The 24778-nt window shown below is 41.9% G+C and overlaps 2 protein-coding genes across 2 annotated transcripts in view; both read right to left on the reverse strand.

The window, feature by feature from the left end:
* Positions 1 to 19266: 19266 nt before the first annotated feature.
* Positions 19267 to 22737, reverse strand: LOC128063276 (zinc finger protein 551-like). Its single transcript, XM_052655956.1, has one exon. The coding sequence runs from the start codon at positions 22587 to 22589 to the stop codon at positions 21396 to 21398; it is 1194 nt and encodes a 397-aa protein (XP_052511916.1). The 5' UTR covers positions 22590 to 22737; the 3' UTR covers positions 19267 to 21395.
* The window catches only part of LOC128064108 (zinc finger protein interacting with ribonucleoprotein K-like), a 28797-nt gene continuing 26652 nt past the window's right edge, over positions 22634 to 24778 (reverse strand). Inside the window, exons 3-4 of the mRNA XM_052656905.1 lie at positions 22952 to 23125; positions 22634 to 22671 (exon numbers count right to left, since the gene is read on the reverse strand). Of these exons, the coding sequence (XP_052512865.1) occupies positions 22634 to 22671; positions 22952 to 23125 (212 nt within the window). The remainder of the gene's footprint in view (positions 22672 to 22951; positions 23126 to 24778) is intronic.

Raw genomic sequence — 24778 nt, forward strand, 5'->3', positions numbered from 1 at the left:
GGCAAGGAAAACACTGTTTGCTAATGTGATTGTCGTTCTATGAGTCTGTTCTCAGTGGCATTCAAATATTTATCTCAACTGCTGCTACTGCTGCTAAGTCACTTCAGTCGTGTCCGACTCTGTGTGACCCCACAGACGGCAGCCCACCAGGCTCCCCTGTCCCTGGGATTCTCCAGGCAAGAACACTGGAGTGGGTTGCCATTTCCTTCTCCAATGCATGAAAATGAAAAGTGAAAGGGAAGTTGCTCAGTCGTATCCGACTCAGCGACCCCATGGACTGCAGCCTACCAGGCTCCTTCATTCATAGGATTTTCTAGGCAAGAGTACTGTAGTGGAGTGCCATTGCCTTCTCCATTTATCTCAACACTTGTGACTATTTTGGGGACCTCTTAAGTGTTGGATATTAATTAACCCTAAAAGGGAATATATAATCAGTTTCTAATGGCCACCATTAAGTATTTAAATAATTAAAACATTTTTATCAGCTGTTTTCACTCAAATAATTTCAAAATATTCTGACTTTAAATACTAATAGCTTACTTTTTTAAAAGGTCTATTTCTCTCCGGATAATGGAGTGTGCTCTATTTTTTAAAGTCTTACTCAATCTTTTGTAATTGGAAATCCCAGCAATTTTAATGAAGTCTAGATATAATGTACTGCTGTTGCTGCTAAGTCACTTCGTCGTGTCCGACTCTGTGTGACCCCATAGACGGCAGCCTACCAGGCTCCCCCGTCCCTGGGGATTCTCCAGGCAAAAACACTGGAGTGGGTTTCCATTTCCTTCTCCAATGCATGAAAGTGAAAAGTGAAAGGGAAGTCGCTCAGTCGTGTCTGACTCTTTGCGACCCCATGGGCTGCACCCTACCAGGCTCCTCTGTCCATGGGATTTTCCAGGCAAGAGTACTGGAGTGGGGTGACATCGCCTTCTCTGGATATAATGTACATATATGTGTAAATATCTATATTCAACGGCCAATAGCATTTATTACATACCAAAATTATGAGTCTTTAATCTTACTTAATTCCAAAATTATCAAATCTGTTTTACTGTTGTTTTATAAAGTTAATATACACATGTTCAATGATTTCCTTTGCTTATTTTAAAGTTTGTGAGAAAACTATCATTTATTTTATACTACTTTTTTAACATTTAAAAGCAATATGCTGTGGTCAGTCACTTCAGTCATGCCCAACTCTTTGCAACCTATAGACTGTAGCCAGCCAGGCCCCTCTGTCCATGTGATTCTCCAGGCAAGAATACTGGAGTGGATTGCCATGCCCTCCTCTAGGGGATCTTCCCAACCAAGGAATCGAACCCATATCTCTGGCCATCTCCTGCATTGTAGGCAGTTTCTTTACCCACTGAGCCACCTGGGAAGCCCATCAGCACACTAAGATCCCCTAGACCTTGATTCCATTAGCTCATGGTATCAGAATGTGGAGAAGCAAACCTACAGATCTGTCTGCTGACTACCTTCATAAGGCATGTAACTGGTCTGTTATCAATTGCACACAGGCCTCCTGAATATATGGTTTCTCCACCCCTGCAGAGCCCATTAAATTGATGATCTAAGTGATACATGCAGTAAGCAAGGGCATCAGTATAAAGATAAACACTCACTGAAGTTCAGAGCAGCATTTCACATACTCTTATCAAGCACAGGATATGAAGTAAGTGAAGAACAGAACCAGGAGAAATCATGTCCTAGAGCAGGCCTGGTAGGCACTGCGAGTGGGCTGTGCAGTAGTGTCTTGTGTGTGTGTGTGTGTGTGTGTGTGTGTGTGTGAGAGTCACTCAGTGTGTCTGACTCTTTTGCAACCCCATTGAACTGTAGCCTGTCAGGCTCCTCTGTCCATGGAATTCTCCAGGCAAGAATACTGGAGTGGATTGCCATTCCCTTCTCCAGAGTGTCTTATACAGGAATTACTAATTTGCATATCATAGGTGAAATTTATAAACAATGATGTTCAGTTACTTAGTCGTGTCTGACTCTTTGCAACCCCGTGGACTGCAGCACGCCAAGCTTCCCTGTCCTTCGCCATCTCCCAAAGTCTGTTGAAACTCATGTCCATTGAGTCGGTGATGCCATCCAACCATCATTCTCTGTAGCCCCCTTTCCTTTTCCAGTCAGTTATAAACAATAATCTCTATTAAATGTTAACCTGAAAAAAATGATACTGATTTTTGCTTTTATGTTAATCATTCTTCTATATTTTTTCATTCTTTTATTTTTAACACAACTTTCTTGAACCTTGTATTGATAACTCAGAAGAGAGTCCACCTCTTGTCAATTGGCTTGCAATAGGAATCTTTACTGTCTTAAATTAGGCTAATAGTTTTTTAAAATATAAGCTTTCTCACAAATCCCATTAACATCCACATACTTAATCCTCTTTTGTATCAGTTTATGCAGTTTTCAGAAAGTTTGAAGAATTCACACCATTCTTGACACTTGTGCAATTACTAATATTGTGTCCATAACACATTAAGTTTGGCCCATCATTTCTATTCATTTGGTCCTTTCCGTCTCTAATAATATATCCCCATATTTGGTGACCAGGGTAATCAGGAGGGAGAAATAGGGGAAGAATGGGAATTTCTAGAACACAAGCTTTGTTGGGGTTTCTGCAGGAAAGGCAAGGCAGGGCTGGGTATAAAGCTTAAGATTGGCTGGTTTGCATGATTTCCACAGGTTTTAGGGTAAATAGCCCTTTCCCTAGTCATTTAGTTCCTGGCCCTGCGTTGATTTAGGATGGGAGAAACATTCACATGTGTGTAAGTGGAAGGTGGCAAAGCCCTGAATCTACACTAGAATGGTTTGCTCCAGGGAGACTAGTTGCAATAGGAACACAACTCTAGCTCTGAGGTTGGTCCTGTGATTAGTCGCTGCCAAACTGACAGATACAGAATCTAAGAAAGTACCCATTAGAGAGGCAGAGAAGGACCCTAAGTCCAGATAAAAGGAGTTTTTTCAGGTCGGCCCATAATTAGGTTTGCTGTTTTTTATGACATTAGCCAAGATAACATCTGTAATTTGGGGGATCAGTAATATTATCTTGGTAGAGTTGTAAAGTATATTAAAATTGTGAGATCTACAATTAATCTTGGTTTATGTCTCAGGGGAAGTTTGTAGGCCTAGCAGTCGTGTTGTGGGAGGGTGAAAGATGATGATTTAGTAAAGTTCATGTAAAGATTCGTGATATTTGGGTATAACTAAGGGGAAGAAGGGAGAAGGCAATGGCGACCCACTCCAGTACTCTTGCCTGGGAACTCCCATGGACGGAGGAGCCTGGTAGGCTGCAGTCCATGGGGTCGCGAACAGTCGGACCCGACTGAGCGACTTCCCTTTCACTTTTCACTTTCATGCATTGGAGAAGGAACTGGAAACACACTCCAGTGTTCTTGTCTGGAGAATCCCAGGGACGGGGGAGCCTCGTGGGCTACCATCCATGGGGTTGCATAGAGTCAGACACGATTGAACTGACTTAGCAGTAGCAGCAGCAAGGGGAAGAAGTGGTCATGATCAGAGATACAGGGCAGGAAATTGTGGTGTAAATGGAGGGGCTGGCAGGAGAAGGCACTGGGGGCTGAGGATTCCTCTGCCCAAGAAGTAAGAGGGGTTGGTTGATCTGAGTCAGGTGCCTCCTGGGGAAATCATTAATCGCCACTAACATTTAGAATAGCACTGGGACTTCCCTGGCCGACTAGTGGTTAGGCCACTGCGCTTCCACTGCAGGGGACCGGGTTCCATTGCTAGACATAGATCCCACATGACACAGCTAAGATTCAGAGCAGTTAAGTTCTCTCCAGATTTCCATTGAGGTAGTCATATAGTATATATGTCATATATGCAATGCAACAAAACTAAGCACTGTGCCAGTGCTCTTTTAACATTTTGACTGTAATCATGCCTCCACTTTTATGTTGAGAATCCTGAGTTTAAGGCCTCCTCTTTTACTCCATTAACCATAAGCTTTGCTCTTATCTTTAATGTATTTCATCCTTGCCTGCCCACAATACCACTTAGCTAACTTCCGGATATCAGGATGGGCCGACCATCCCTGCAGATGCCGCCATGATGGAAACATTTCCCAGAATGACGGGCTCAGTAGGTCGCAGACGGCGTGGGGGTTGAGCTAACGACCAGAAGAGTAGCATCTCTGAGAGCGCGTAACGTGTCGGGGTGGGACTTCCGGCATCTTGCACATAGCGGTTATGATGACTGTTTTTGATGCCATTCGCTGGATCAGAGGTTCGAGGTCCCCACTGCACAGTGGTGGGTCTGACGTTCACTGTGGGCGCTGCCATAGTGTCTCCACCGTGCCCTGCTCAGGTCTACCTCTGATCTCCCGGGTAGCCCTGGCACTGCTCCGTCCACACCTTCCCATGGCCACACTGAAGGCTCAGGTGAATGTCGGTTCTCCAGACTCTCAACCTTAACCCTCCTTAAAAACGAAGGGTCTGCAGCTCAGGCTATAGCAGTGCATGCTCCTGTTTCCAGAACAGTGGGGCAGTTATAGACATAGGGTCCCCAGTTCTGACAGGGAATGATGAAATGTGGTAGAGTGTTACAGGTAGAAAGTGGCAAGTGGAACGTGAAGTCGCTCAGTTGTGTCCAACCCTTTGAGACCCCGTGGACTGTAGCCTACCAGGCTTCTCTGTCCATGGGATTCTCTAGGCAAGAATACTGGAGTGGGTTACCATTTCCTTCTCCAGGGGATCTTCCTGACCCAGGGATCAAACCCGGGCCTCCCGCATTGGAGGCAGATGCTTTAACCTCTGAGCCATGGGACACACATATTCAAAGCCTTGGAGGCACACTTGAGTCAAGACCATTCTGGAAATCGGGGTTCCCTCTTGTGTCTGCAGGAAGCAGGGTGAAAGAAGGCACACTTTGGCAGTCCAAGCAGCTGGGTCTTCAGTCGGGGGCTCCTGGAAATCATGGACGTTGGAAGACAACACGGACTCTGAGCCATGGTTTTCAAAGTATTTGAGATGTTGCTCAGGGCGAGCAGACTGGGCAGGACAAGGCATGATGAAAGTGGAGGGGAGAAAACCAGTGAGAGGGCACAGGAGGACAGTTCTGGCGGTGGACAGTTCTACAAGTGGCAATAGCCTGGAGATTAATGCAGGTTCTTGATGGATCTTAATGATCGCAGTAAATAATCACTCAGATTTTTTGCCCAAACATCCAGGAGAATGGAGATGGGGAATTTGGTGGGAGAAGCAGGATTCAGGGAAGATTAGGAGTTGGATTTTGGATATGGGGATTCTGAGATGCCCCAAAGTGGAGGTGGCACATAAGCAACTGGATTGCAGGTCTGGAGTTTTGAGGAGGGACCCTGAGGCCTGGACCAGAATCAAGCCTTGTGCTCAGATTGGGAAAGCAGGTTTTACTGTCAGAAGGATCCTGAAGAGGGACGTGCTGAAGGGCAGAACTAAATTGAGCGTGTAGTGGGGAGGAATAGTCTGGTACAAGAAGAATCTGCCAGAGGGGAAAGCAGTAATAAGTAAAGAGCCATGGCTGGAATGGAAATACTGGTGGAAAATGTAGATGCTCCTTTTTTAAGTCTCAGCAGACTCACATAAACTCCCTGTAAAAGAGGGAAAGGCCAGCCAGGCTCATGCAGCAGCCTGGACCCAATCATGAACAGAGTGGTCTCAGCTTTCTCAGGAAATTTCAAATTTAGAACTGGATGGACTTAAGGCTATCCAGGCACTTAATAATTGATTGAAATTGGTTCCAAAACCCACAGAAGATACCAGTCTTGCTTTCTGGAACTTTCTGGGATTTTTTAATATTTTTGATCCATGGTTGCTTGACTCTGCAGATGCAAAACTGGTAGATATGCAAAGGACCAAGCTTTTTTTTTTTTTAATTAAATATCACATTTTCTTAAATGCTTAAAAGGCAGGTAAGAAGCAATGAAATTTTAAAGAACTCATCACTTTATTTACACCAATATCATTTCCTGAAGTGTTAATCCTGTGGGCAGAATTAGCTCACCTTTACTATTTTTTAAAGATATACATAAATTTGCTGCTTTAGCCATCTCTAAGTACATTCTTTAAGTATAAAGTACGTTTATGTTGTTCACAGGATTCACCCATGTTGTGGCAGGTATCAAAATTTCCTTCCTTTTTAAAGTTGAATAATGTTCCAGTGTATGTATGCAATACCTGTTTATCCATTCAGTGGTTGATGGACATTTGGGTTGTTTTGACCTGTGGCTATGGTGAATAACGCTGCCATGAACATGGCTGTACAAATGTATCTTCATGCCCTTGCTTTAAAATGTTTTGGGTATATGCTTAAAAGTGAAATTGCTGAGTTATATGTTAAATCTATGTTTAATTTTTTAAGATTTTGTCATACCATTTTCCATAGCAGCTCCACCATTTTACATTTCCACCAGCAATACCAAAAGGATTCCAAATCCTCCACACCCTAGCCAACTTCTACTTCAGTTCAGTTCAGTTCAGTCGTGTCCGACTCTTTGCGACCCCATGAATGGCAGCACGCCAGGCCTCCCTGTCCATCACCATCTCCCGGAGTTCACTCAGACTCACGTCCATCACGTCAGTGATGCCATCCAGCCATCTCATCCTCTGTCGTCCCCTTCTCCTCCTGCCCCCAATCCCTCCCAGCATCAGAGTCTTTTCAATGAGTCAACTCTTCGCATGAGGTGGCTAAAGTACTGGAGTTTCAGCTTTAGCATCATTCCTTCCAAAGAAATCCCAGGGCTGATCTCCTTCAGAATGGACTGGCTGGATCTCTGCTGTCCAAGGGACTCTCAAGAGTCTTCTCCAACACCACAGTTCAAAAGCATCAATTCTTCAGCGCTCAGCCTTCTTCACAGTCCAACTCTCACATCCATACATGACTACTGGAAAAACCATAGCCTTGACTAGACGGACCTTTGTTGGCAAAGTAATGTCTCTGCTTTTCAATATGCTATCTAGGTTGGTCATAGCTTTTCTTCCAAGGAGTAGGCATCTTTTAATTTCATGGCTGCAATCACCATCTGCAGTGATTTTGGAGCCCCCAAAAATAAAGTCTGACACTGTTTCCCCAAATCATGATACACAAACACAAAAAACGTGTATTAATGGGATAAATGATATAAGATACAGGAAGGGTCCAACACAGTCATTCCATTTGTACATATATTTGAAAATAGTCATTGCTAAAATAGAATATACTCTTGCACCAGTGATTACAATGTTGAAGATAAATTTTAAATGGCAGAAGGAAACTGGTTTGAAGGATGTACACAAGTATGTCTAAATGTACATTCTAAATATGTAAAACTTAAACCAAATATACATTCAATAAACTATTTAGAAAACAACTTAGCAAAAACTGTCCATAATCATTTTACTATGGTTTACTAGCTACATTCCTCTTTTCCGGCTGCTGGGACTGTAAGGGGGAAAAACCATACAGTGGTGAACTACTGGCAGTGCTTCCCAACTCCATTTCAGTGACATTATGTTCACAATTTGACACTGGTAATGGTATGAACATTTACACCAGGGAAATTAGCAAACACTACAAAACAGGGCTTGATTTAATTACAGTGTAATTAAATGTCTGAGCTTAAGAATAGGTAACATATGTTAATAAAGCAGACTTATCAAACATATGATGTGTGTGGCAATTACACCACAGATAATATAAACATTGAGAACACAAACTCCCAATATTCCAAACTAGAATTCCATGCAGGAAAAAAGTCACTCATATTATTGGTGAAATATAACAGATACCTTTGTTGTTTCTTTGCTTTCCTTCTTGTCAAATAAGAGAAAATAGCCAAATCTCAGAAGACAAAGATAGGCAAAAATATGAATTGAAATTTTACCGAACAGAACACACAGGTGAAAAACAGACACAGGAAAAACAAAAACTGAACATCAAGAGTCCTGAGTAGGGAATGTGCCAGTAGTCTAGTGGTGAGGATTCCACACGTCCACATCACGGGGCACAGCTTAGATTTCTGGACAGGTGGATTCCATAGGCACGTGGCAGTCAAGAAAACAATCCTGAGAAAAACGCAATTAAATCATGATTTTTTAATACAGAGGTTTTAGTCTTCATGGGAAGAATCAACCCTGATTTCAGTGTTAGCTTTTATGCTAGGTTGATCAAGTGTGGACCCAGGGAAGGAGGACAAGTTCTTACATATAATCATGAGTTACATTTCTCTGGAGGGGTGGGAGAAGATAGGTGATGGTTAAAGCGGTAAAGGAAAAGAGCCTTGGAGACCATGCCATATGAGGGCCATACTGGACATTCTCAGGCCTTCAGTGTACCTCACACTGCCAAAACAGTGAACAGGTCAACCATGAAACAGGGCAACAGGGACATCTTGAGGTGGTATATAAAGAAGATGGACAGGATCTTGGAAACCAATCACTGCATGAGGCTGGGGTATAAGCAGGGCTCATGGGGAGGTGCATGCGTGTGTATGTGTGTGTGGCAGGGTGGCAGAAGGGTCAGGGTGGGCAAGATGTTCTTCAAGTCCCCAAACCTGGGGTGAACAGTGAGCAGACTCACCGAAAACTACACCAGGCAACCTGGCATGGAATCCTAGATCCCTATCCATCCTAAGAAGATCACAAACAGGTGATCCAGTATCTCTGTGCCTCAGTTTCCTCTCTAAAAAGGGTCCATTTGCTCCAGAGGTTCTTCCCACAGTTACCGCCTCAAACTTCTTCAACATCACTGCCAGAAATATTTGCAATATTCATAAAGCCATTTCTCCAGTGTGACCTCGCTGATATTTAATCATGTAGCACCTTCAGGTGAAAGATAAAACATATTCCTGGCACTCACAAGGCTTTTCTCTAGTATGAACATTCCAATGGGTGAAGAAGCACTGTTTTGCTTAACAGTTTTCCCACATTCACTGCACTCATAGGCCTTTCCCAGTGTGAATTCTGTGATGATCATAGAGATGTGTTTGAGTAGTAAAAGATCGGCCACATTCAGTGCACTTATAAGGTCTTTCTCCAGGGTGGACTCTATGATGACAAAGGCTCGAGCTATTAGAAAAATACTTCCCACATTCACTGCACTTTTAAGGCCTTTCTCCAGTGTGAACTCTCTGATGATAACGAAGGGTCAACCTAGCAGTAAAATTTTTCCCACATTCATTGCACTCATAAGGTCTTTCTCCATTGTGAACTCTCTGATGATACTGGAGGCCACCTGAAGCAACAAAAGATTTTCCACATTACCTGCACTCGTAAGGCCTTTCTCTACTGCGAACTCTCCGATCATTACAAAGGTTTTGACCTACTTGTAAACAATTTCCCACATTTATTGCACTCATAAGGCTTTTCTCCAGTGTGAACATTCATATGGGCACTAAAATGTACCTTTTGGCTGAAAAGCTTGCCACATGCACTGCACTTAAAAGGTCTTTATTCATTGTGAATTCTCTGATGCTTAGAAAGGGTTGACTGAGTTGTGAATGATTTTGCACACTCACTGCACTCATAAGGCCTTTCTCCAGTGTGAACTCTCTGATGATAACGAAGTCCAGACCTACTGGTGAAAGATTTCCAACATTTATTGCACTCGTAAGACCTTTCTTCAGCGTGAACTCTCTGATGATGACGAAGACTGGAGATACTAATGAAAGATTTCTCACATTTATTGCACCCAAAAGGCTTTTCTCCAGAGTGAATTTCTTATGGTCTCTGAGATGTTCATTCCAGCTGAACAATTTACCACATTCACTGTACTCACAAGGCTTTCCTCCAGTGTGAACTATCTGATGATGACAAAGGCTTGACCTAGCAGGAAAAGATTTCCCACATTCACTGCACTTATAAGGCTTTTCTCCACTGTGAAGTCTCAGGTGATAAGAGAGGTTCGACCTATTAGCAAGAGATTTCCCACATTCAGGGCACTCATAAGGCCTTTCTCCAGTGCAAACTCTCTGATGTGCAAGGCAACTGGATTTATAGGCAAAAAATTTTCCACACTGGCTGCATTTGTAAGGCTTTCTCCAGTGTGAACTTGCACATGCTGAATGAGGTTACTTCTTTCGGTGCCAGCTTTCTCACATTTGTTTACCGCACAAAATGCCTCACTAATGAGGACTCTCTCATCCTCTACAAGAATGTCTGTGTGGCTGGAAACTATCTTACCTTCTCCCAAGCTGTGATGACTTTCTCCACTGTGAAAAACAACCTCACACTCCATACTGTTGTTCAGTTTCTTCCCAGTATTAGTGGCCTGTGACTGAACTTCCATGTTGGCCATGAAGTCATTCCCAATCTCCATGTAGGTAAAGAAATTCCCTGCTGGGTGAACTGTGCAGGTCTTTAAAAATGAGGGTCTCTCAGTATTACATAGGAACCGATTCTCTCTAACATGCTGCTTTTGGTGCTGTTGACTGTGTGCAGTAAAATAGAATTCTTTCCCACATGCCCCACATGTGTATACTTTCTGCTCCCCAATTGTTCCTTGCTCTTCAGCCAAGTGCAAAGTGTTTCTCAAGACTGGGATGCACATCTTACGAGGCTGGGTCTTCTCAGGTGACAAACATGCCCTGGGAGTGCAAAACTGTGACACTCTTGCAGATTTGCTCTGTTCAGATGGTGTCTCTTCATCCTGGACTCCACGCCAAGAACCTGAAAAAAACAAGTGATGGTGAAGATCCGGTTGACTTTATTGGAGTGAATGACACCATCACAATTGTACATTTGGTACATGAAAGAAGCAGCCCATGGAATCATGTTCAGGATACGAAGTTGGAGTCACACTGAGGAAGCAGCTGCTCTCACCAAGCATAGGACACGTGACTGGATGTGACCCAAGGTGAAAGGCATGCTGTATAATTCACTCCTCTGTCAGTGGCTTTTACCAGGACCACATCCTCTGGTGACTTGTGCAGAAGTATACCGTACATCCTGTATATCTGAAAATCTGACTGGAACAGATAGCTGGTGTTCAAGAAATAGTAAAGCAAACACACATGTTGCAAATGGCAAAACGGCCTTCTTTTTTAGGGCTGAATAATATTCCATATATTCCAGATGTTTGTTATCCATTCATCCATCAGTGAACATTCAGCTTGTTTCTATCACTCGGATAGTGTTAAAAATGCAACAATAAACATGGGGTACAGATACCTTTTTGATACGATGATTTCACTCCCTGTGGATAAATACACAGATGCAACAATGTACACATCTCCCAAGAGTGCACAAGGGGTTTCACTTCTTGTCTTTTTCATAACAGACATTAGAACAGGTGTGACATGGTGTCTCATTGTCATTTTGATTGGATTTTCTGACCACGTGTGATACTGAACTTTTTTTTACATACAAGGTTTCCATTTGCATGACTCATTCAGAAAAATATCTTTTCATATCTAACAGATAATACCTTGTTCAAACTGGTCCATGGCAATGAAAGCCTAGAGTCCTATTCAATTAAGCAACAATGGAACTTCAGTTATTATTATTTTTTTAATTATGAAGGAATTCCTTGGTAGGCCAGCAGTTATGACATCACACTTTCACTGCCAGGGGCCCAGGTTTGATCCCTAGTCAAGGAGCTAAGACATTATAAGATGGAAATATATATATATATCAAACTATCCATAAAGTCATATAAGTTATATAGAAGTGGTCTTAAATCAATTCTGAAAACATAACACAAACTTTAGCACAACTAAATAAAAAAATGAAGAGAAGCAAATGGTGGCAAGTTAACAAAGGAAAGAAAACAAAATCATACAAAACGCTCTACTTGTACCAAAAAAGAAAGAATGGTAGACTAACACAGGAACAAAAAACAAGGATAATTTTATAAAATGATAACAAATATATTAGATATTTATCAAACTATATCAATATACTAAACATCGATCGTCTCAGTGTACCAATTAAGAGAAAGATTATCAGGGTGGATCCAGAAACAGGATTCAGCGATATGCTGTCTCTGAGAAACATACTACAGGACTTTCCTGGTGGCCCAGTGGTTAACTATTCGAAGTGCAACACAGGAGACACTGGTTTAATCCATGGTCAGGGTCCCATATGCCACAGTAACTAAGCCTGTAGGCCACAATTAACGACTCTGCACACTCCAGAGCCTGTGCACCATAATGAAGACTCAGCCTGGACTAAAAACATATTTAAATAAATAAAATTGTAAAACAAAAATCCCACTTAAATAAAAACATGCATGTAACGTTAGAGAGAGATTAACAATTCAAAATAAAAATGTTAGTAACTATATTAATATCTAACCAGAGGCTTCCCAGGTGGCTCAGTGGTAAAGAATCAGCCTGCCAATATAGGACAAATGGGTTTACTCCCTGGCACAGGAAGATTGCACAGGCAGCAGGGCAACTAAGTCCATGTGCCACAACTACTGACACTCTGCTCTAGAGCCCAGGAGCCGCAGCTACTGAAGATCAAATGCTTGAGAGCCTGTGCTCATTAAAAAAAAAAAAAAAAAGCCACCAAACCAGAAGTCTGTGTATCATAACTGGTGAGTAGCCCCCAGTCACTGCAACTAGAGAAAAGCCTGAACAGCAATGGAGACCCAGCATAGTCAACTGGGTATCTGGACACCTACAGACTACAAGTCTACTCCATCTAACAGCAGAGTAGTCTTAAGCTGACATGGAAAATTTATAAAACAGAGCACATTCTGGGCCAGAAAAAAACACCTTACCAAATCTGAAACAACAAAAACCAGACAATGTCTGTTCTCAGATCATGGTGGAATCACACTAGAGCCAGTAACAGAAAGATAGCTGAAAAATCACACAACAGTGAAAAATCAAACAACTCAAATAAAACATGGAGCAAACAAGAAATCTCAAGGTAAGTTTTTAAGTATCTTGAAATAAATACAACACTTCTCAAAATACGTGTACGCAGTGAAAGCAATGGTTATACCGCAATATATAGTACTGAATGCATATATTAGAAAAAAAATAAGATCTAAAGGCAATCACCTTAGGAAACTAGAAAAAAAGAGAAAATTAACTCCAAAGGAAGAAGAAAAGACATCATTTGAGAAATCAACAAAGAAAAATAACAAAGACAAACAAAGTAAGCTGGTTCCTTAAAATGACCAATAAAATAAAAAATATTCTCATTAGGGTAATCACAAAAACAAGACAGGACATAAATTACTAATATCAAAAATTAAAAAAGGACTTCCCCAGTATTCCAATGGTAGTCTCTGTACTTCCACTGCAGGGGACAGTTTGATCCCTGGTTTGGAAACAAATATCTCACATGCCTGGAGGTACACCCAAAAGAAAAAAGAGAGAAACAAAGAGAAAGAATTAAGAGGAAAAACCACTACACGGAATGGACATTAAATGGTATAACGAAATATACAGGTATCTCCAAGACCATAAATGTGATAACCTAAATGAAATGGACCAGTTTTTTGAAAAATACAGTCTACCAAAACCCACACAACAATACACAATCTAAATAGGTACACATCTGTTAAAGTAACTGAATCAATAAGGAGTAATCTTCCAAAACAGAATGTGCCAGGAGCCAGCACGGGAGATCCCACCCATGACAAGGTTATGCGGAAGAGACCTGATGAGCAAGGCAGATCAGGACTCGAGGGACCCCCTGGACCTGCTCAAGCATCCACCCCCAAAAGCAGAATCTGTCTGTCTTACTATTTTATGCCTTTCACCAACTCTTCTGACATTAACAGGGGGGCTATCCCCGACCACCTTTTTCTGGAAAAAAATCAACTTAGGGCTCTAGTTGATAAATCTCCTGGGCATGAAAGGAGTATTTCAATTCAAACCCCCTGTTAGCATTCTAGCTTACCTGGCAGGTTTATTCAGACTCTTGCAACATTGTTGAGCCAATGCTTGCTGCCAAGTTCCCACATCCCTTATCCATTGTGTTCCTGGGAGTACATATATTAAGATGTAGAAAAAACAAGTAGTAGCCTTAGCATTAGCAACATTAGACTTTGAGTTAATAAGTTCTTTCTTTGCTATAACCCACTGAACCTTTGCTCCATAAAAATGTAACTCTGTACTTTAAGGGTGATGCAGGCTAAGGAATTTAAGAAAAAAACATTTCAAGGGAAAGAAAGTGTTCTGGCTGACCAACCTTTATCAAAAAGGGGTCATAAAGTGTCAACAGGCCTCTGGGCCAGAAGATAATGTACAAAAAATAAAACCCTTGTTTATGAAACGGTATGCAGGAAGAAACCTGGTATCGATAAAAGTTAATACTGATGGAATGTTGAGCTGAATCTGCATTTTTCACTTTGCTCAATGTACAACTCAGGGTATAAAAGCTCCCTCTGAAAATAAGTGACAGGCCTTGCTCACCGAAGCTTGGTCTCCCTGTGTCATTTTTTCTCTTTTTCTTTCTTTTTCAGGTTGATCCCCTGGAGCACAGAGGCCCTCTGAGTTAACTTTCCTGCCCAGGCTTCTAAGACCCTCTCAAGAAGGTGCTCTGCGCCTTCACCCCATCCAGAGGGCGCCTGAGGCCTTCGTGAACAGAGCAAGTCCCGTGCAGGGGCTTTATTGGCTTTCTGTGTAAACCAAGGAATATCAACCTCTTCCTCTCCTTTACTTTCTTATACTGCAACATTCTTTCTCTCTCTCTCTCTTTCCTGACGCCAACACTGTTCATCCTGAGGGTATCCCTGGATCCTGCTGGGGCTGGACCCCGGTAAGAATGCAACTTGCCCAGATTGGTTAACTGGTGAAATATGACAAACATTTTAGGAAGATATACAATTCTCTGCAATTCCTTTCAGAAGACAGAAACAGAAAGACTGCTTCCTAACTAATTCTGTGAGGCCAACACTACTCTAATACCAAACCAAAACATGCAGAAAAAATATACACCAATATCTCTTATGAACATAAAAGCAAAATCACAAAGCACCAGTAAACTGATTCAAAAATTATGCAAACATGACCATAAAAAATTATACATATCATGACCAAAAATTATACATATCATGACCATGTGGGATTCATGAAAGGCACCTAACGTTTATTTCACACCATATTAAAAGTTATAGGAACCAAAACAGCATGCTAATAGCATAAAGACAGTTATCTACTCCAGTGAAATAGACTTCAGATTATAAAGATGAACCCTCATAATATATGATCCAATAATTACTGACAAGAAGACCATTACTATTCAACAGAGTCGTCAACAAATAGTGTAAAAACTGAATAGCCACACGTACAAGAATGAAGTTAGAGTCCTACCTAATACCATATACAAAAAGGCATTCAAAATATATCAAAGGTCAAAATGTAAGAGCTGAAGTTACACAATTCTTAGGAGGAAAAACAGGGAAAACTTTAAAAACGTTGGATTCAGCCATTAATTCTGACATGTGAAAGAACCACTCCACAGGACTGTGTTCTGGAAATTAGTTGGGGTAAAACTGAGAAGCATCTGATCTCACCAAGCGCAGGACAGGACTGGAGGTGGCTGAAGGTGAAAGGCTTCACTCCTCTGTCAATGGTTTTTACCAGGAACACACTTCCTGGACCTGTGATACGTGTGAGGAGAACTTTTACAATCTACTCCTTTGGCAATTTCTTTTTTCTCTTCTTTATTTATTTATGGCTTCTCTTGTTTGTCATTGCTGATCTCAGGCTTTCTCTAGTTTCGGCAAGCAGGGGCTCCTCTCTAGTTGAAATTCGCGGGCTTCTTACCGCAGTGTCTTCTCTCGTTGCAGAGCACAGGCTCTAAGGCAGGAATGCTTCAGTAGTTGCAACAGGCAGACTCCACAGTTGCAGCACATGAACTTAGTTGCTCCACAGCGTATGGGATCTGCGTGCACCAGGGAGTGAACCCCTGTTCCTGCATTGGCAGGCAGATTTTTAACCAGACCACCAGGAATACTCTCAGGAAATTTCTAAATATAAAACAGAGTCTTGTTAACGAGAGTCACTAGGCTGTGCACTTCATCCTCAGGATTTACCTTATAAACAAGAAGTGGGTAACTTCTGACATCCTTCACTCATTTCATCTACCCTCCTTACCCTGATCTAGCGATCACTAATCCTTTGTCTGTACCTGATTGGTGGTGGTGGTGTTCATTTAAAGATTCAACATGTAAGCGTAATTCAGTACAGGTAAACCTGGAACACGGGTTCTAAAATACTTGGGTCCACTTATACATGAATACTTTTCAATAAAAAAACCACAGGATCATACGTGTATATATATGTATTGTATCTCTGTATTATATAGAAATATATAGTTTTTCAAACTACCCATGAAACCGTATAGCATAAGGAAGCACTCTTTAATCATTTATAAATATATAATGCAAATTTTAGCACAATTAAATTAAAAAATGGAAGCAAATACAGCTGATAAGCTAACAAAGGAGAGAAAATAAAATCATACAACCACCTGATTAACACCACAAAAAAGAGTGGTACATTAACAAAGGAACAGAGAATAAGAGCAGGGTTTTTTCCCCTGGTGGCTCAGTGGTAAAGAATCTGCCCGTCAATGCAGGAGACATGGGTTCAATCCTTGATCCCAGAAGATCCCACATGCCACAGAGCAACCAAGTCCGTGCACCACAACTACTGAGCCTGTGCTTTAGAGCCCCCAAGCAGCAACTGCTGAAGTCAGTGCACCGCAGAACCCAAGCTTCACAACAAGGGAAGCCACGGCAATGAGGAGCCGGCACCACTAGAGTAGTCTGTTCTCTCTGCAAGCAGAGAAAGTCCAAGCAGCAACCAAGACCCAGCACAGCCAAAAAATGAGAATGGGGGGGAAAAAAAAGAACAAGGGCAATTTTAGAAAACAGTAACAAATATGTGAGCTATTAATCCAAGTATACTATCAGTACAGTATTAATTCAACATTAATCCAAGAATACACCAATATACTAAACATGGATAGTCTCAGTACATCAATTAAAAGAGAGATTTCAGGATGGATCCAGAAGCAGAACTTAACCATATGTTTTCAAGAAACCCACTTTAGGACTTGCCTGGTGGCCCAGTGGTTAAGAATCTGTCTTACAATTCAGGGGCCACTGGTTCAATCCATGATCAGGGAACTAACCCCACATGCTGTGGAGCAAGTCAGTCAAAGCTGTGGTTTTCCCTGTGGTCATGTATGGATGTGAGAGTTGGACCATAAGGAAGGCTGAACATCAAAGAACTGATGCTTTTGAGCTGTGGTGTTAGAAAAAACTCTTGAGAGTCCCTTGGACTGCAAGGAGATCCAACCAGTCCATCCTAAATATTCATTAGAAGGACTGATGCTGAAGCTCCAATACTTTGGCCACCTGATGTGAAGAATCAACTAATTAGAAAAGACACTGATGCTGAGAAAGATTGAAGGCAGGAGGATAAGGGGACGAGAGGATGAGATGGTTGGATGGCATCACCGACTCGGTGGACTTGACTTTGAGCAAGCTCTGGCAGATGGTGAAGGACAGGGAAGCCTGGCGTGCTGCAGTCCATGGGGTTGCAAAGAGTTGGACACGACTGAGCAACTGAACAACACTGGAAAAATGAAGGGGGAAACCACTGAGGTAGGAGAGCTGAAAAACCACCTGTTGTGACAGAGGTGCTCAATCCTTAGGCAGGCAGAGGATCCAGGGTAGGAGGAAGGGCTTAAGAACATGTCTTTAATGACACTGATCACTGAAGTGTTGGCAAATGGTCTCAAACACCTAGTCAACCCAAGTTGACATCCAGTGGAAACTGGAAGCAAATGAATATTATCCTAATGCTTCTGAAAGGCATGCAGCCTGAAGTGTTAAAGCTATTCTGGGGAATTCCCTGGTGGTTCAGTAATTCGGACTCGGTGTTTCCCACCATGTGTCTGGGTTCAAGCACTGGTCCAAAAAAATAACATCCAGGAAGCGCCTTTGTGCAGCCAGGGGAAAAAGCCATTTTGTAATCTTTGGCCAGGGACACTAAAAACATCAGACAGGGCCCCTCAAAAAAACAGCAAGGGAACCTGTTATTCATTTTTCTTCCTAGTCTGAGGGTGGGGGGTGGGGGGTGAGTCAGCCAGGACCCTGAATATAGAAGAGATATTGAGCAGGCCTGAGCGGGTGGACAAGGGGGAGAGCACTACTTTTGGTACCCCCAGAAAAGGCTTTCTTGCCTGTGGTTTGTGATTGTGCCCAACTTGGTGAAAAACACCAATGTATAATCAGGCCATCCAAATAAGCTGTTCTTTAGCTCTCTGAACATCCCCTGGCCCAACCAGTCTTAATCAACTATATCCTACACACAGGACTGGCCTTCCCTCTTAATCCTAAAGTCTTCTTGTTCTGCAACAGCTGTTCTTCCTAACCACTTCACTCATCACCCCACTGCTCCTCCTACCCAGCAGAAAAATGTACATCACCAAATGACTAATTATCAAGATAACCAGGAAAGTGCCAACATCTTCTGGGGACCCATCCTCGACAAACTAGTCCAAATGCTAAGGGCTAAAGAATGACACCTCCCATAATGCCTGTAAAACCCAACCCCAAGTTCTTGTGAAACAAAGCTGGTCACAGGTGTGAATCTTCACCTGTATAACACTTGTGACCCAGTCCCTCAACTCAGCACCATCAGTGCATCATCAAACTTGTGGTGACGTCAGAACTTGTTCTTCGCAAGCTGTCTGCACTTACCTTATCACACGGGATCCACAAGAACTGTGTGAGTGTGTGTGGTCCATGCACCACAATGTGGGGCGTCTGTATCACATGTCTGGGCCCCAAATCTCCCTTGAGTGTCTGTGAATTCTGTACCCACATCTGCTGTGCGGGGTCAGCACGTCCCACTGTATTTCTCCAACAAGGTCTCACTTGTGTCATACCTCCTTCGTTCTACGCTACGTGAGTTTGTAGATAGAGCCTGTGTCAAAGGGTGTGAGCATTCAAACTCAGTCACACTGTGTCCCAGGCTGTGCTGATATACACTGATATTTAGAATCCTTTCTTGTGTTAGTTACTGGAGTTATGAAAAAGCTTCATTTTAGAAATGCATTCCAAGAAGTTACGTATTGAAAAACATGATACCTGAGATTATACAAATCTTAAGAATGACTAGGTAAATCATGATACACACACACACACACAAAGTGATCAAGTGTATAAATATGATAAATGGTATAAGATACAGGAAGAGTCCATCAGTTATTCCATTTATATATATATATATATTTGAAAATAGTCATTACTAGACTATACTCTTGCATCAGTAATGATAATGTTGAAGGTAAATTTAAAATGGCAAGAAGAAACTGGTTTGAAGGGTGTACATAAGTATGTCCAATGTACATCTTAAATACATAAAATTCAAATGAACTCTACACCCAGTAAATGATTTTTTAAACAATTTAGCAAAATCTATCAATAATCATTCTAGTATGATTTATTAGCTACATTCCTGCAACATTTTCCAGATACTGGACCTGTAAGGGAGGAAAAGCATACATGATGGGCTACTGGCAATTCTTTTCAACTCCATTTCAGTGACATTATGTTCACAATTTGACACTGGCAAGGATGGGAATATTAACACCAAAGAAACTGGCAAACACTACAAAACAGGGCTTGATTTACTGTGCAATTAAATGTCTGGCCTTAAGACTAAGGTAACAAATGTGAATAAAGCAGATTTATTGAAAACATGTATAATGCATGTGGCCATTACATTACCCATAGTATAAACTTTCAGAACATATACTTTCAGTACTATGAACTACGATTCCATGCAGGAAAAAAGTCACTCACATTACTGCTAAATGAGTGAAATCTAACAGATCTCTTTGATGTTTCTTTGCTTTCCTTCTTGTCAAAAAAAGAGAGAAAACACAAATCTCAGAAAGCAAAAGTAGACCAAAATATGAATAGAAATTTTCCCAAATAGAACACACAGGTGAAAAACAGACACATGAAAAACAAAAATAAAGAATCCAGTGAAAGGGAATTCCCCAGCAGTCTAGTGGCTAAGATTCCACATGTCCATATCATGGGGCACACTTTAGATTCCTGGACAGGGAAACTAAGATCCCACAGCCACATGGCACAGTGAAGGGGAAAAAAGTCCTGAGAAAAAAGGCAATTAAAATCATAATGATTTTTTTATACAGATGTTTTAGTTTTCATGGAAGAGGTCAGTCTGCATTCAGGGCTAGTTTTTAAGTTAGGCTGATCAGGGAGGGAGGGCAAGTTCATACTAATAAACAACCATCATTCTTCTGAGCTACATTTTTCTGGAGGGGTGGGAGGAGAAGTGAGAATATGGGTAAAGGGGTAAAGGAAAAAGAATCCTGGAGACCACGCCATGTGAGGGACACACTGGACATTCTCAGGCCTTCAGTGTCTTTCCCACTGCCCAGAAAGAGTGGTCAACCATATAACAGGGCAACAAGGACATCTTGAGGTGGCTAAATAAAGAAGGTAGATAGGGCCTTGGAAACCAATCACTACTTATGGTGGTGGAGCCAGTTCCAAACCTAGGGCAATACCAATGAGCCAGTCCAGAGTCCCTGGCTTAATGCCACTGTCCCTGAGAACCTTCCAAGTGGGAGGTTGTTAGTGAAAGATGTGCATGGGTAGAAATGAAGCTGGAGTCCCTGGGGTTAATCCAGGCTTCAGGTCGGTGTAGTTTATGATCAGGACACAGGAAATGGAGTCCCTGCTCTAAGGGGCAGAAGAGGAGCCTTGCAGTGTAGAGCAACTACTCTCATGAAAGGTGTGGCAGTAGTGAGCTCCTGTGTAAGTCCCTCTAAATCTCTGAACTGGACACCCCTTCTTTCACAAATGGAAATAATAATTATTGAACCAAAGCACTGGTTTAGTTGGTAGATAATGTGGTCATTCACATGTAAGGCATCAATGCTGGATGGCAGAGAAGACAATCCTGTCCAATCGGCATGAGGCTGGGATATAAGCTGGGCTCCTATGGTGGGGGGTCACAATGAACAAAGTGTTCTTTCAGTCTTCAAACCTGGTATGTTGGGGATGGAAGAGGGGGGGGAGCAGGAGAGAATTGACCAGATTCCCTAAATTCTAAACCTGGCAACCTGGCATTGAATCCCAGATGCCTATTCATTCCAAGGAGATCACAAACAGATGATACAGTCTGTGCCTCAGTTTACTCTTCAGAAAGAGTCTATTTGCTGCACAGGTTCTTCATGCTCTGTTACCACCTCAAACTTATTCAACATCACTGTCAGCAATATTTGCAATATTCACAAAGCCCTTTCTCTAGTGTGAATTCTGTTGTTTAATCAAGTGGCACCAACAGGTGAAAAATTTAACACATTCCTTGCACTCAAAAGGCTTTTATCCAATGTGGATTTTCCAATGGATGAGGAGGAACTGTCTTTTCTTAAAGGTTTTCCCGACATTCACTGCACTCATAGGCCTTTTCCAATGTGAACTCTGTGATGATCATAGAGGTATGTCTGAGTAGTAAAAGATCGCCCACATTGACTGCACTCATAAGGCCTTTCTTCTGTGTGAACTCTCTGATGACGAAGAAGGCTCGACCTACTAGTAAAATACTTCCCACATTCACTGCACTTATAAGGCCTTTCTCCAGTGTGAACTCTTTGATGATCACGAAGGGTCGACCTAGCAGTAAAATTTTTCCCACATTCACTGCATTCATAAGGTCTTTCTCCATTGTGAACTCTCTGATGATACCGGAGGCCACTTGAAGCAACAAAAGATTTTCCACATTCACTGCACTCGTAAGGCCTTTCTCCAGTGTGAACTCGCTGATGACGAAGAAAGCTTGAGCTACTAGTAAAACATTTCCCACATTCGCTGCACTTAAAAGGCCTTTCTCCAATGTGAACTCTCCAATGATTACAAAGGTTTGACCTACTTGTAAAAGATTTCCCACATTTATTGCACTCATAAGGCTTTTCTCCAGTGTGAACATTCATATGGGCACTGAGATGTTCCTTTCGGCTAAAAAATTTTTCACATTCACTACACTTAAAAGGTCTTTCTCCACTGTGAACTCTCTGATGATTAGAAAGAGTTGACAAAGTAGTGAAAGATTTCCCACATTCATTGCACTCATAAGGCCGTTCTCCCGTGTGAACTCTCAAATGATAATAGAAACTAGAGATAGTAGTAAGAGCTTTCCCACATTTGTTGCACTCATAAGGGTTTTCTCCAGTGTGAATTCTCTCATGTGCAAGGAAAATGGATTTGCGGGCAAAAAATTTTCCACACTGTTTGCACTGATAAGGTTTTTCTCTAGTGTGAACTCTCTGATGTTCAATTAAGTTCCCCTTTCGTCTGAAGGATTTATGACACTCCTTGCATTCATAAGGCTTTTCTCCAGTGTGGATTCTCCTATGGGAAATGAGGTATTTCCTTCGGCTAAAGGATTTCCCACATTCACTGCAATCATATAGCGTTCCTCCACAATTAAAGCTCTGATGTGAAAGGATTTGGGATTTGTGGCTAAAAAATTCTTCACATCGGCTGCATTTGTAAGACTCTTCTCCAGTGTGAACTTGCACATGCTGAATGAGGTTATTTCTTTGGGTGCCAGCTTTCTCACATTTGTTTACCTCACAAAATGCCTCATTCATGAGGACTCTTTCATTCTCTACAAGAATGTCTGTGTAGCTGGAAGCTATCTTACCTTCTCCCAAGCTGTGATGACTTTCTCCACTGTGAAAAACAACCTCACACTCATTGTTATTCAATTTCTTCCCAGTATTAGTGGCCTGTGGCTGAACTCCCATGCTGGTCATGAAGTCATTCCCAACCTCCATGTAGGCAGAGAAATTCCCTGCTGGGTGAATTGTGCAGGTCTTTAAAAATGAGGGTCTCTCAGTATTACACAGGAAAAGATTCTCTCTAACGTGCTGCTTCTGGTGCTGCTGAATGTTAGCAGTGAAATAGAACTCCTTCCCACAGGCTGCACATGTGTATACTTTCTGCTCCCCACTTGTTCCTTGCTCTTCAGCCAAGTGCAAAATGTTTCTCAAGACTGGGATGCACATCGCACAGCGTTGGGTCTTCTCAGGAGACAAACCTGCCCTCGGAGTGAGAAACTGTAACACCCCTGCAGGTTTGATTTCTTCAGATGGTGTCTCTTTATCCTGGACTCCACGCCAAGAACCTGAAAACAAACAAGTGATGGTGAAGTTTCGGTTGACTTTATTGGAGGGAATGATATCATGACAACTGTATATTTGCCACATGAAAGAAGCAGTGGGGACAAATGGGGAGCAGAAAGTGTACACAGGTCCACGGAATCACATTCAGGATATGAAGCTGGGGTCAAACTGAGGAAGCAGGTGCTCTCTCCACATCCAGGACACAAGGATCGGATGTGACCCAGGGTGAAAGGCATGTTCTACAAATCACTCATCTCTCAATGGGTTTACCAGGACTACATCCTCTGGTACACTGTGACCTGTGACACTGTGGAGAAGTATACTGTTCATCCATGCCACTGCAAATCTGGCTGCAACATGCACCTGGCGTTCAACAAACAGTAAAGCATACATGCATGTTTGAGGACATAAACAATTCTGCCACCAAGTAACACAGGGAAAACAATGTGAGGACCACATGAGGTTTACACAGGTGGTGGGAGATGAATCCCAGGCTGGAGAGAGACTAAAAATGTAAAGTAGTAGAAATGACAGGTTGGCAGAATGTCAAGAATAGAGAAAGACAAGAGAAGTCATTTGTAGCCACTGGCAATAGCACCACAACACTAGTCAAAGGATGGAAGTCATATGTTCCTGGTATGACGAACAAAGACCTGATAACAAGTCCTTCCCCACTTGACACTCATCTGAGCCAGAGAATCTCCAAGCTCTTTTGCAGAGACCAGAGTCATGCCCATCCCATAGGCCCAAGGACTCCCCATTCCCAGTTACAGGAGTCAAAATGATGCAAGTGCTAACAGAGTTAGGACAAAAGAACAGTAACAGTGGCTCAGAGGAACTCAGTACACAATACATGACATCAAACACTACAAAGAAAACATTTAAATAATCTTTAAATACTAAAAAAATGTCCTGAAACTAACACAACATTGTAAATCAACCAAACCATAATATAAAATAAGAAGTTAAAATGAGTAAATGAATAAATAATCTCTATTGGAACCAGAGGAAAGGATATACGGTGGATGGAGTACAAACTTTTTAAGACTTCATCTCCCCACATAAACATAACTGCTCTGGCAGAATCTAACTGATATAACTCTTTTGCAACTATTGAGCCTACTGAAGCTCTGCAGTGTCCCATAAAACAGAGTTTGAAGAGACAAAGCTTCAAAACTACAATCAAATACTACAGATATATTGGAATGATCATATTAATAATTTTAAACAATTATGGTTAATAAGCTAATTAATGTCTACTAATGGATAGGGCAGACAGCATTGAAACTAGAAGGACAATGTAAGCAGAGAGATTGGAATTTTAACAAAGGATCAACACGAAATGCACAAGGGGTTCCTTTTCACCACATCTTTACCAACATTATTTCTTGGGTTTTTCATAACAGACATTATAACGTGTGATGTAGTATCTGTCATTTTGACTTGCATTTTCCCTACCATTTGTAATACTGAGCATTTTTTTATGTACAAGGTTCCCATTAGCATGTCTCCTTAGGCAAAATATCTTTTCATATCTAACAGATAACAGCTGGGGTGAACTGGTCCACAGCAGTGAAAAAATGGAGTCCTATCCACTAGGCAACCATGGAACCTCACTTCAGTTAGGATATTTTTTAATTATGTAGGAATTTCCT

The sequence above is a fragment of the Budorcas taxicolor genome, chromosome 18 (genome assembly GCF_023091745.1).
Source record: "Budorcas taxicolor isolate Tak-1 chromosome 18, Takin1.1, whole genome shotgun sequence".
Taxonomy (NCBI): Eukaryota; Metazoa; Chordata; class Mammalia; order Artiodactyla; family Bovidae; genus Budorcas; species Budorcas taxicolor.

Bases quoted from the DNA above. Each gene is read 5' to 3' on its own strand.
- LOC128063276 (XM_052655956.1), bottom strand. From the start codon at position 22,589: ATGAATGAGGCATTTTGTGAGGTAAACAAATGTGAGAAAGCTGGCACC.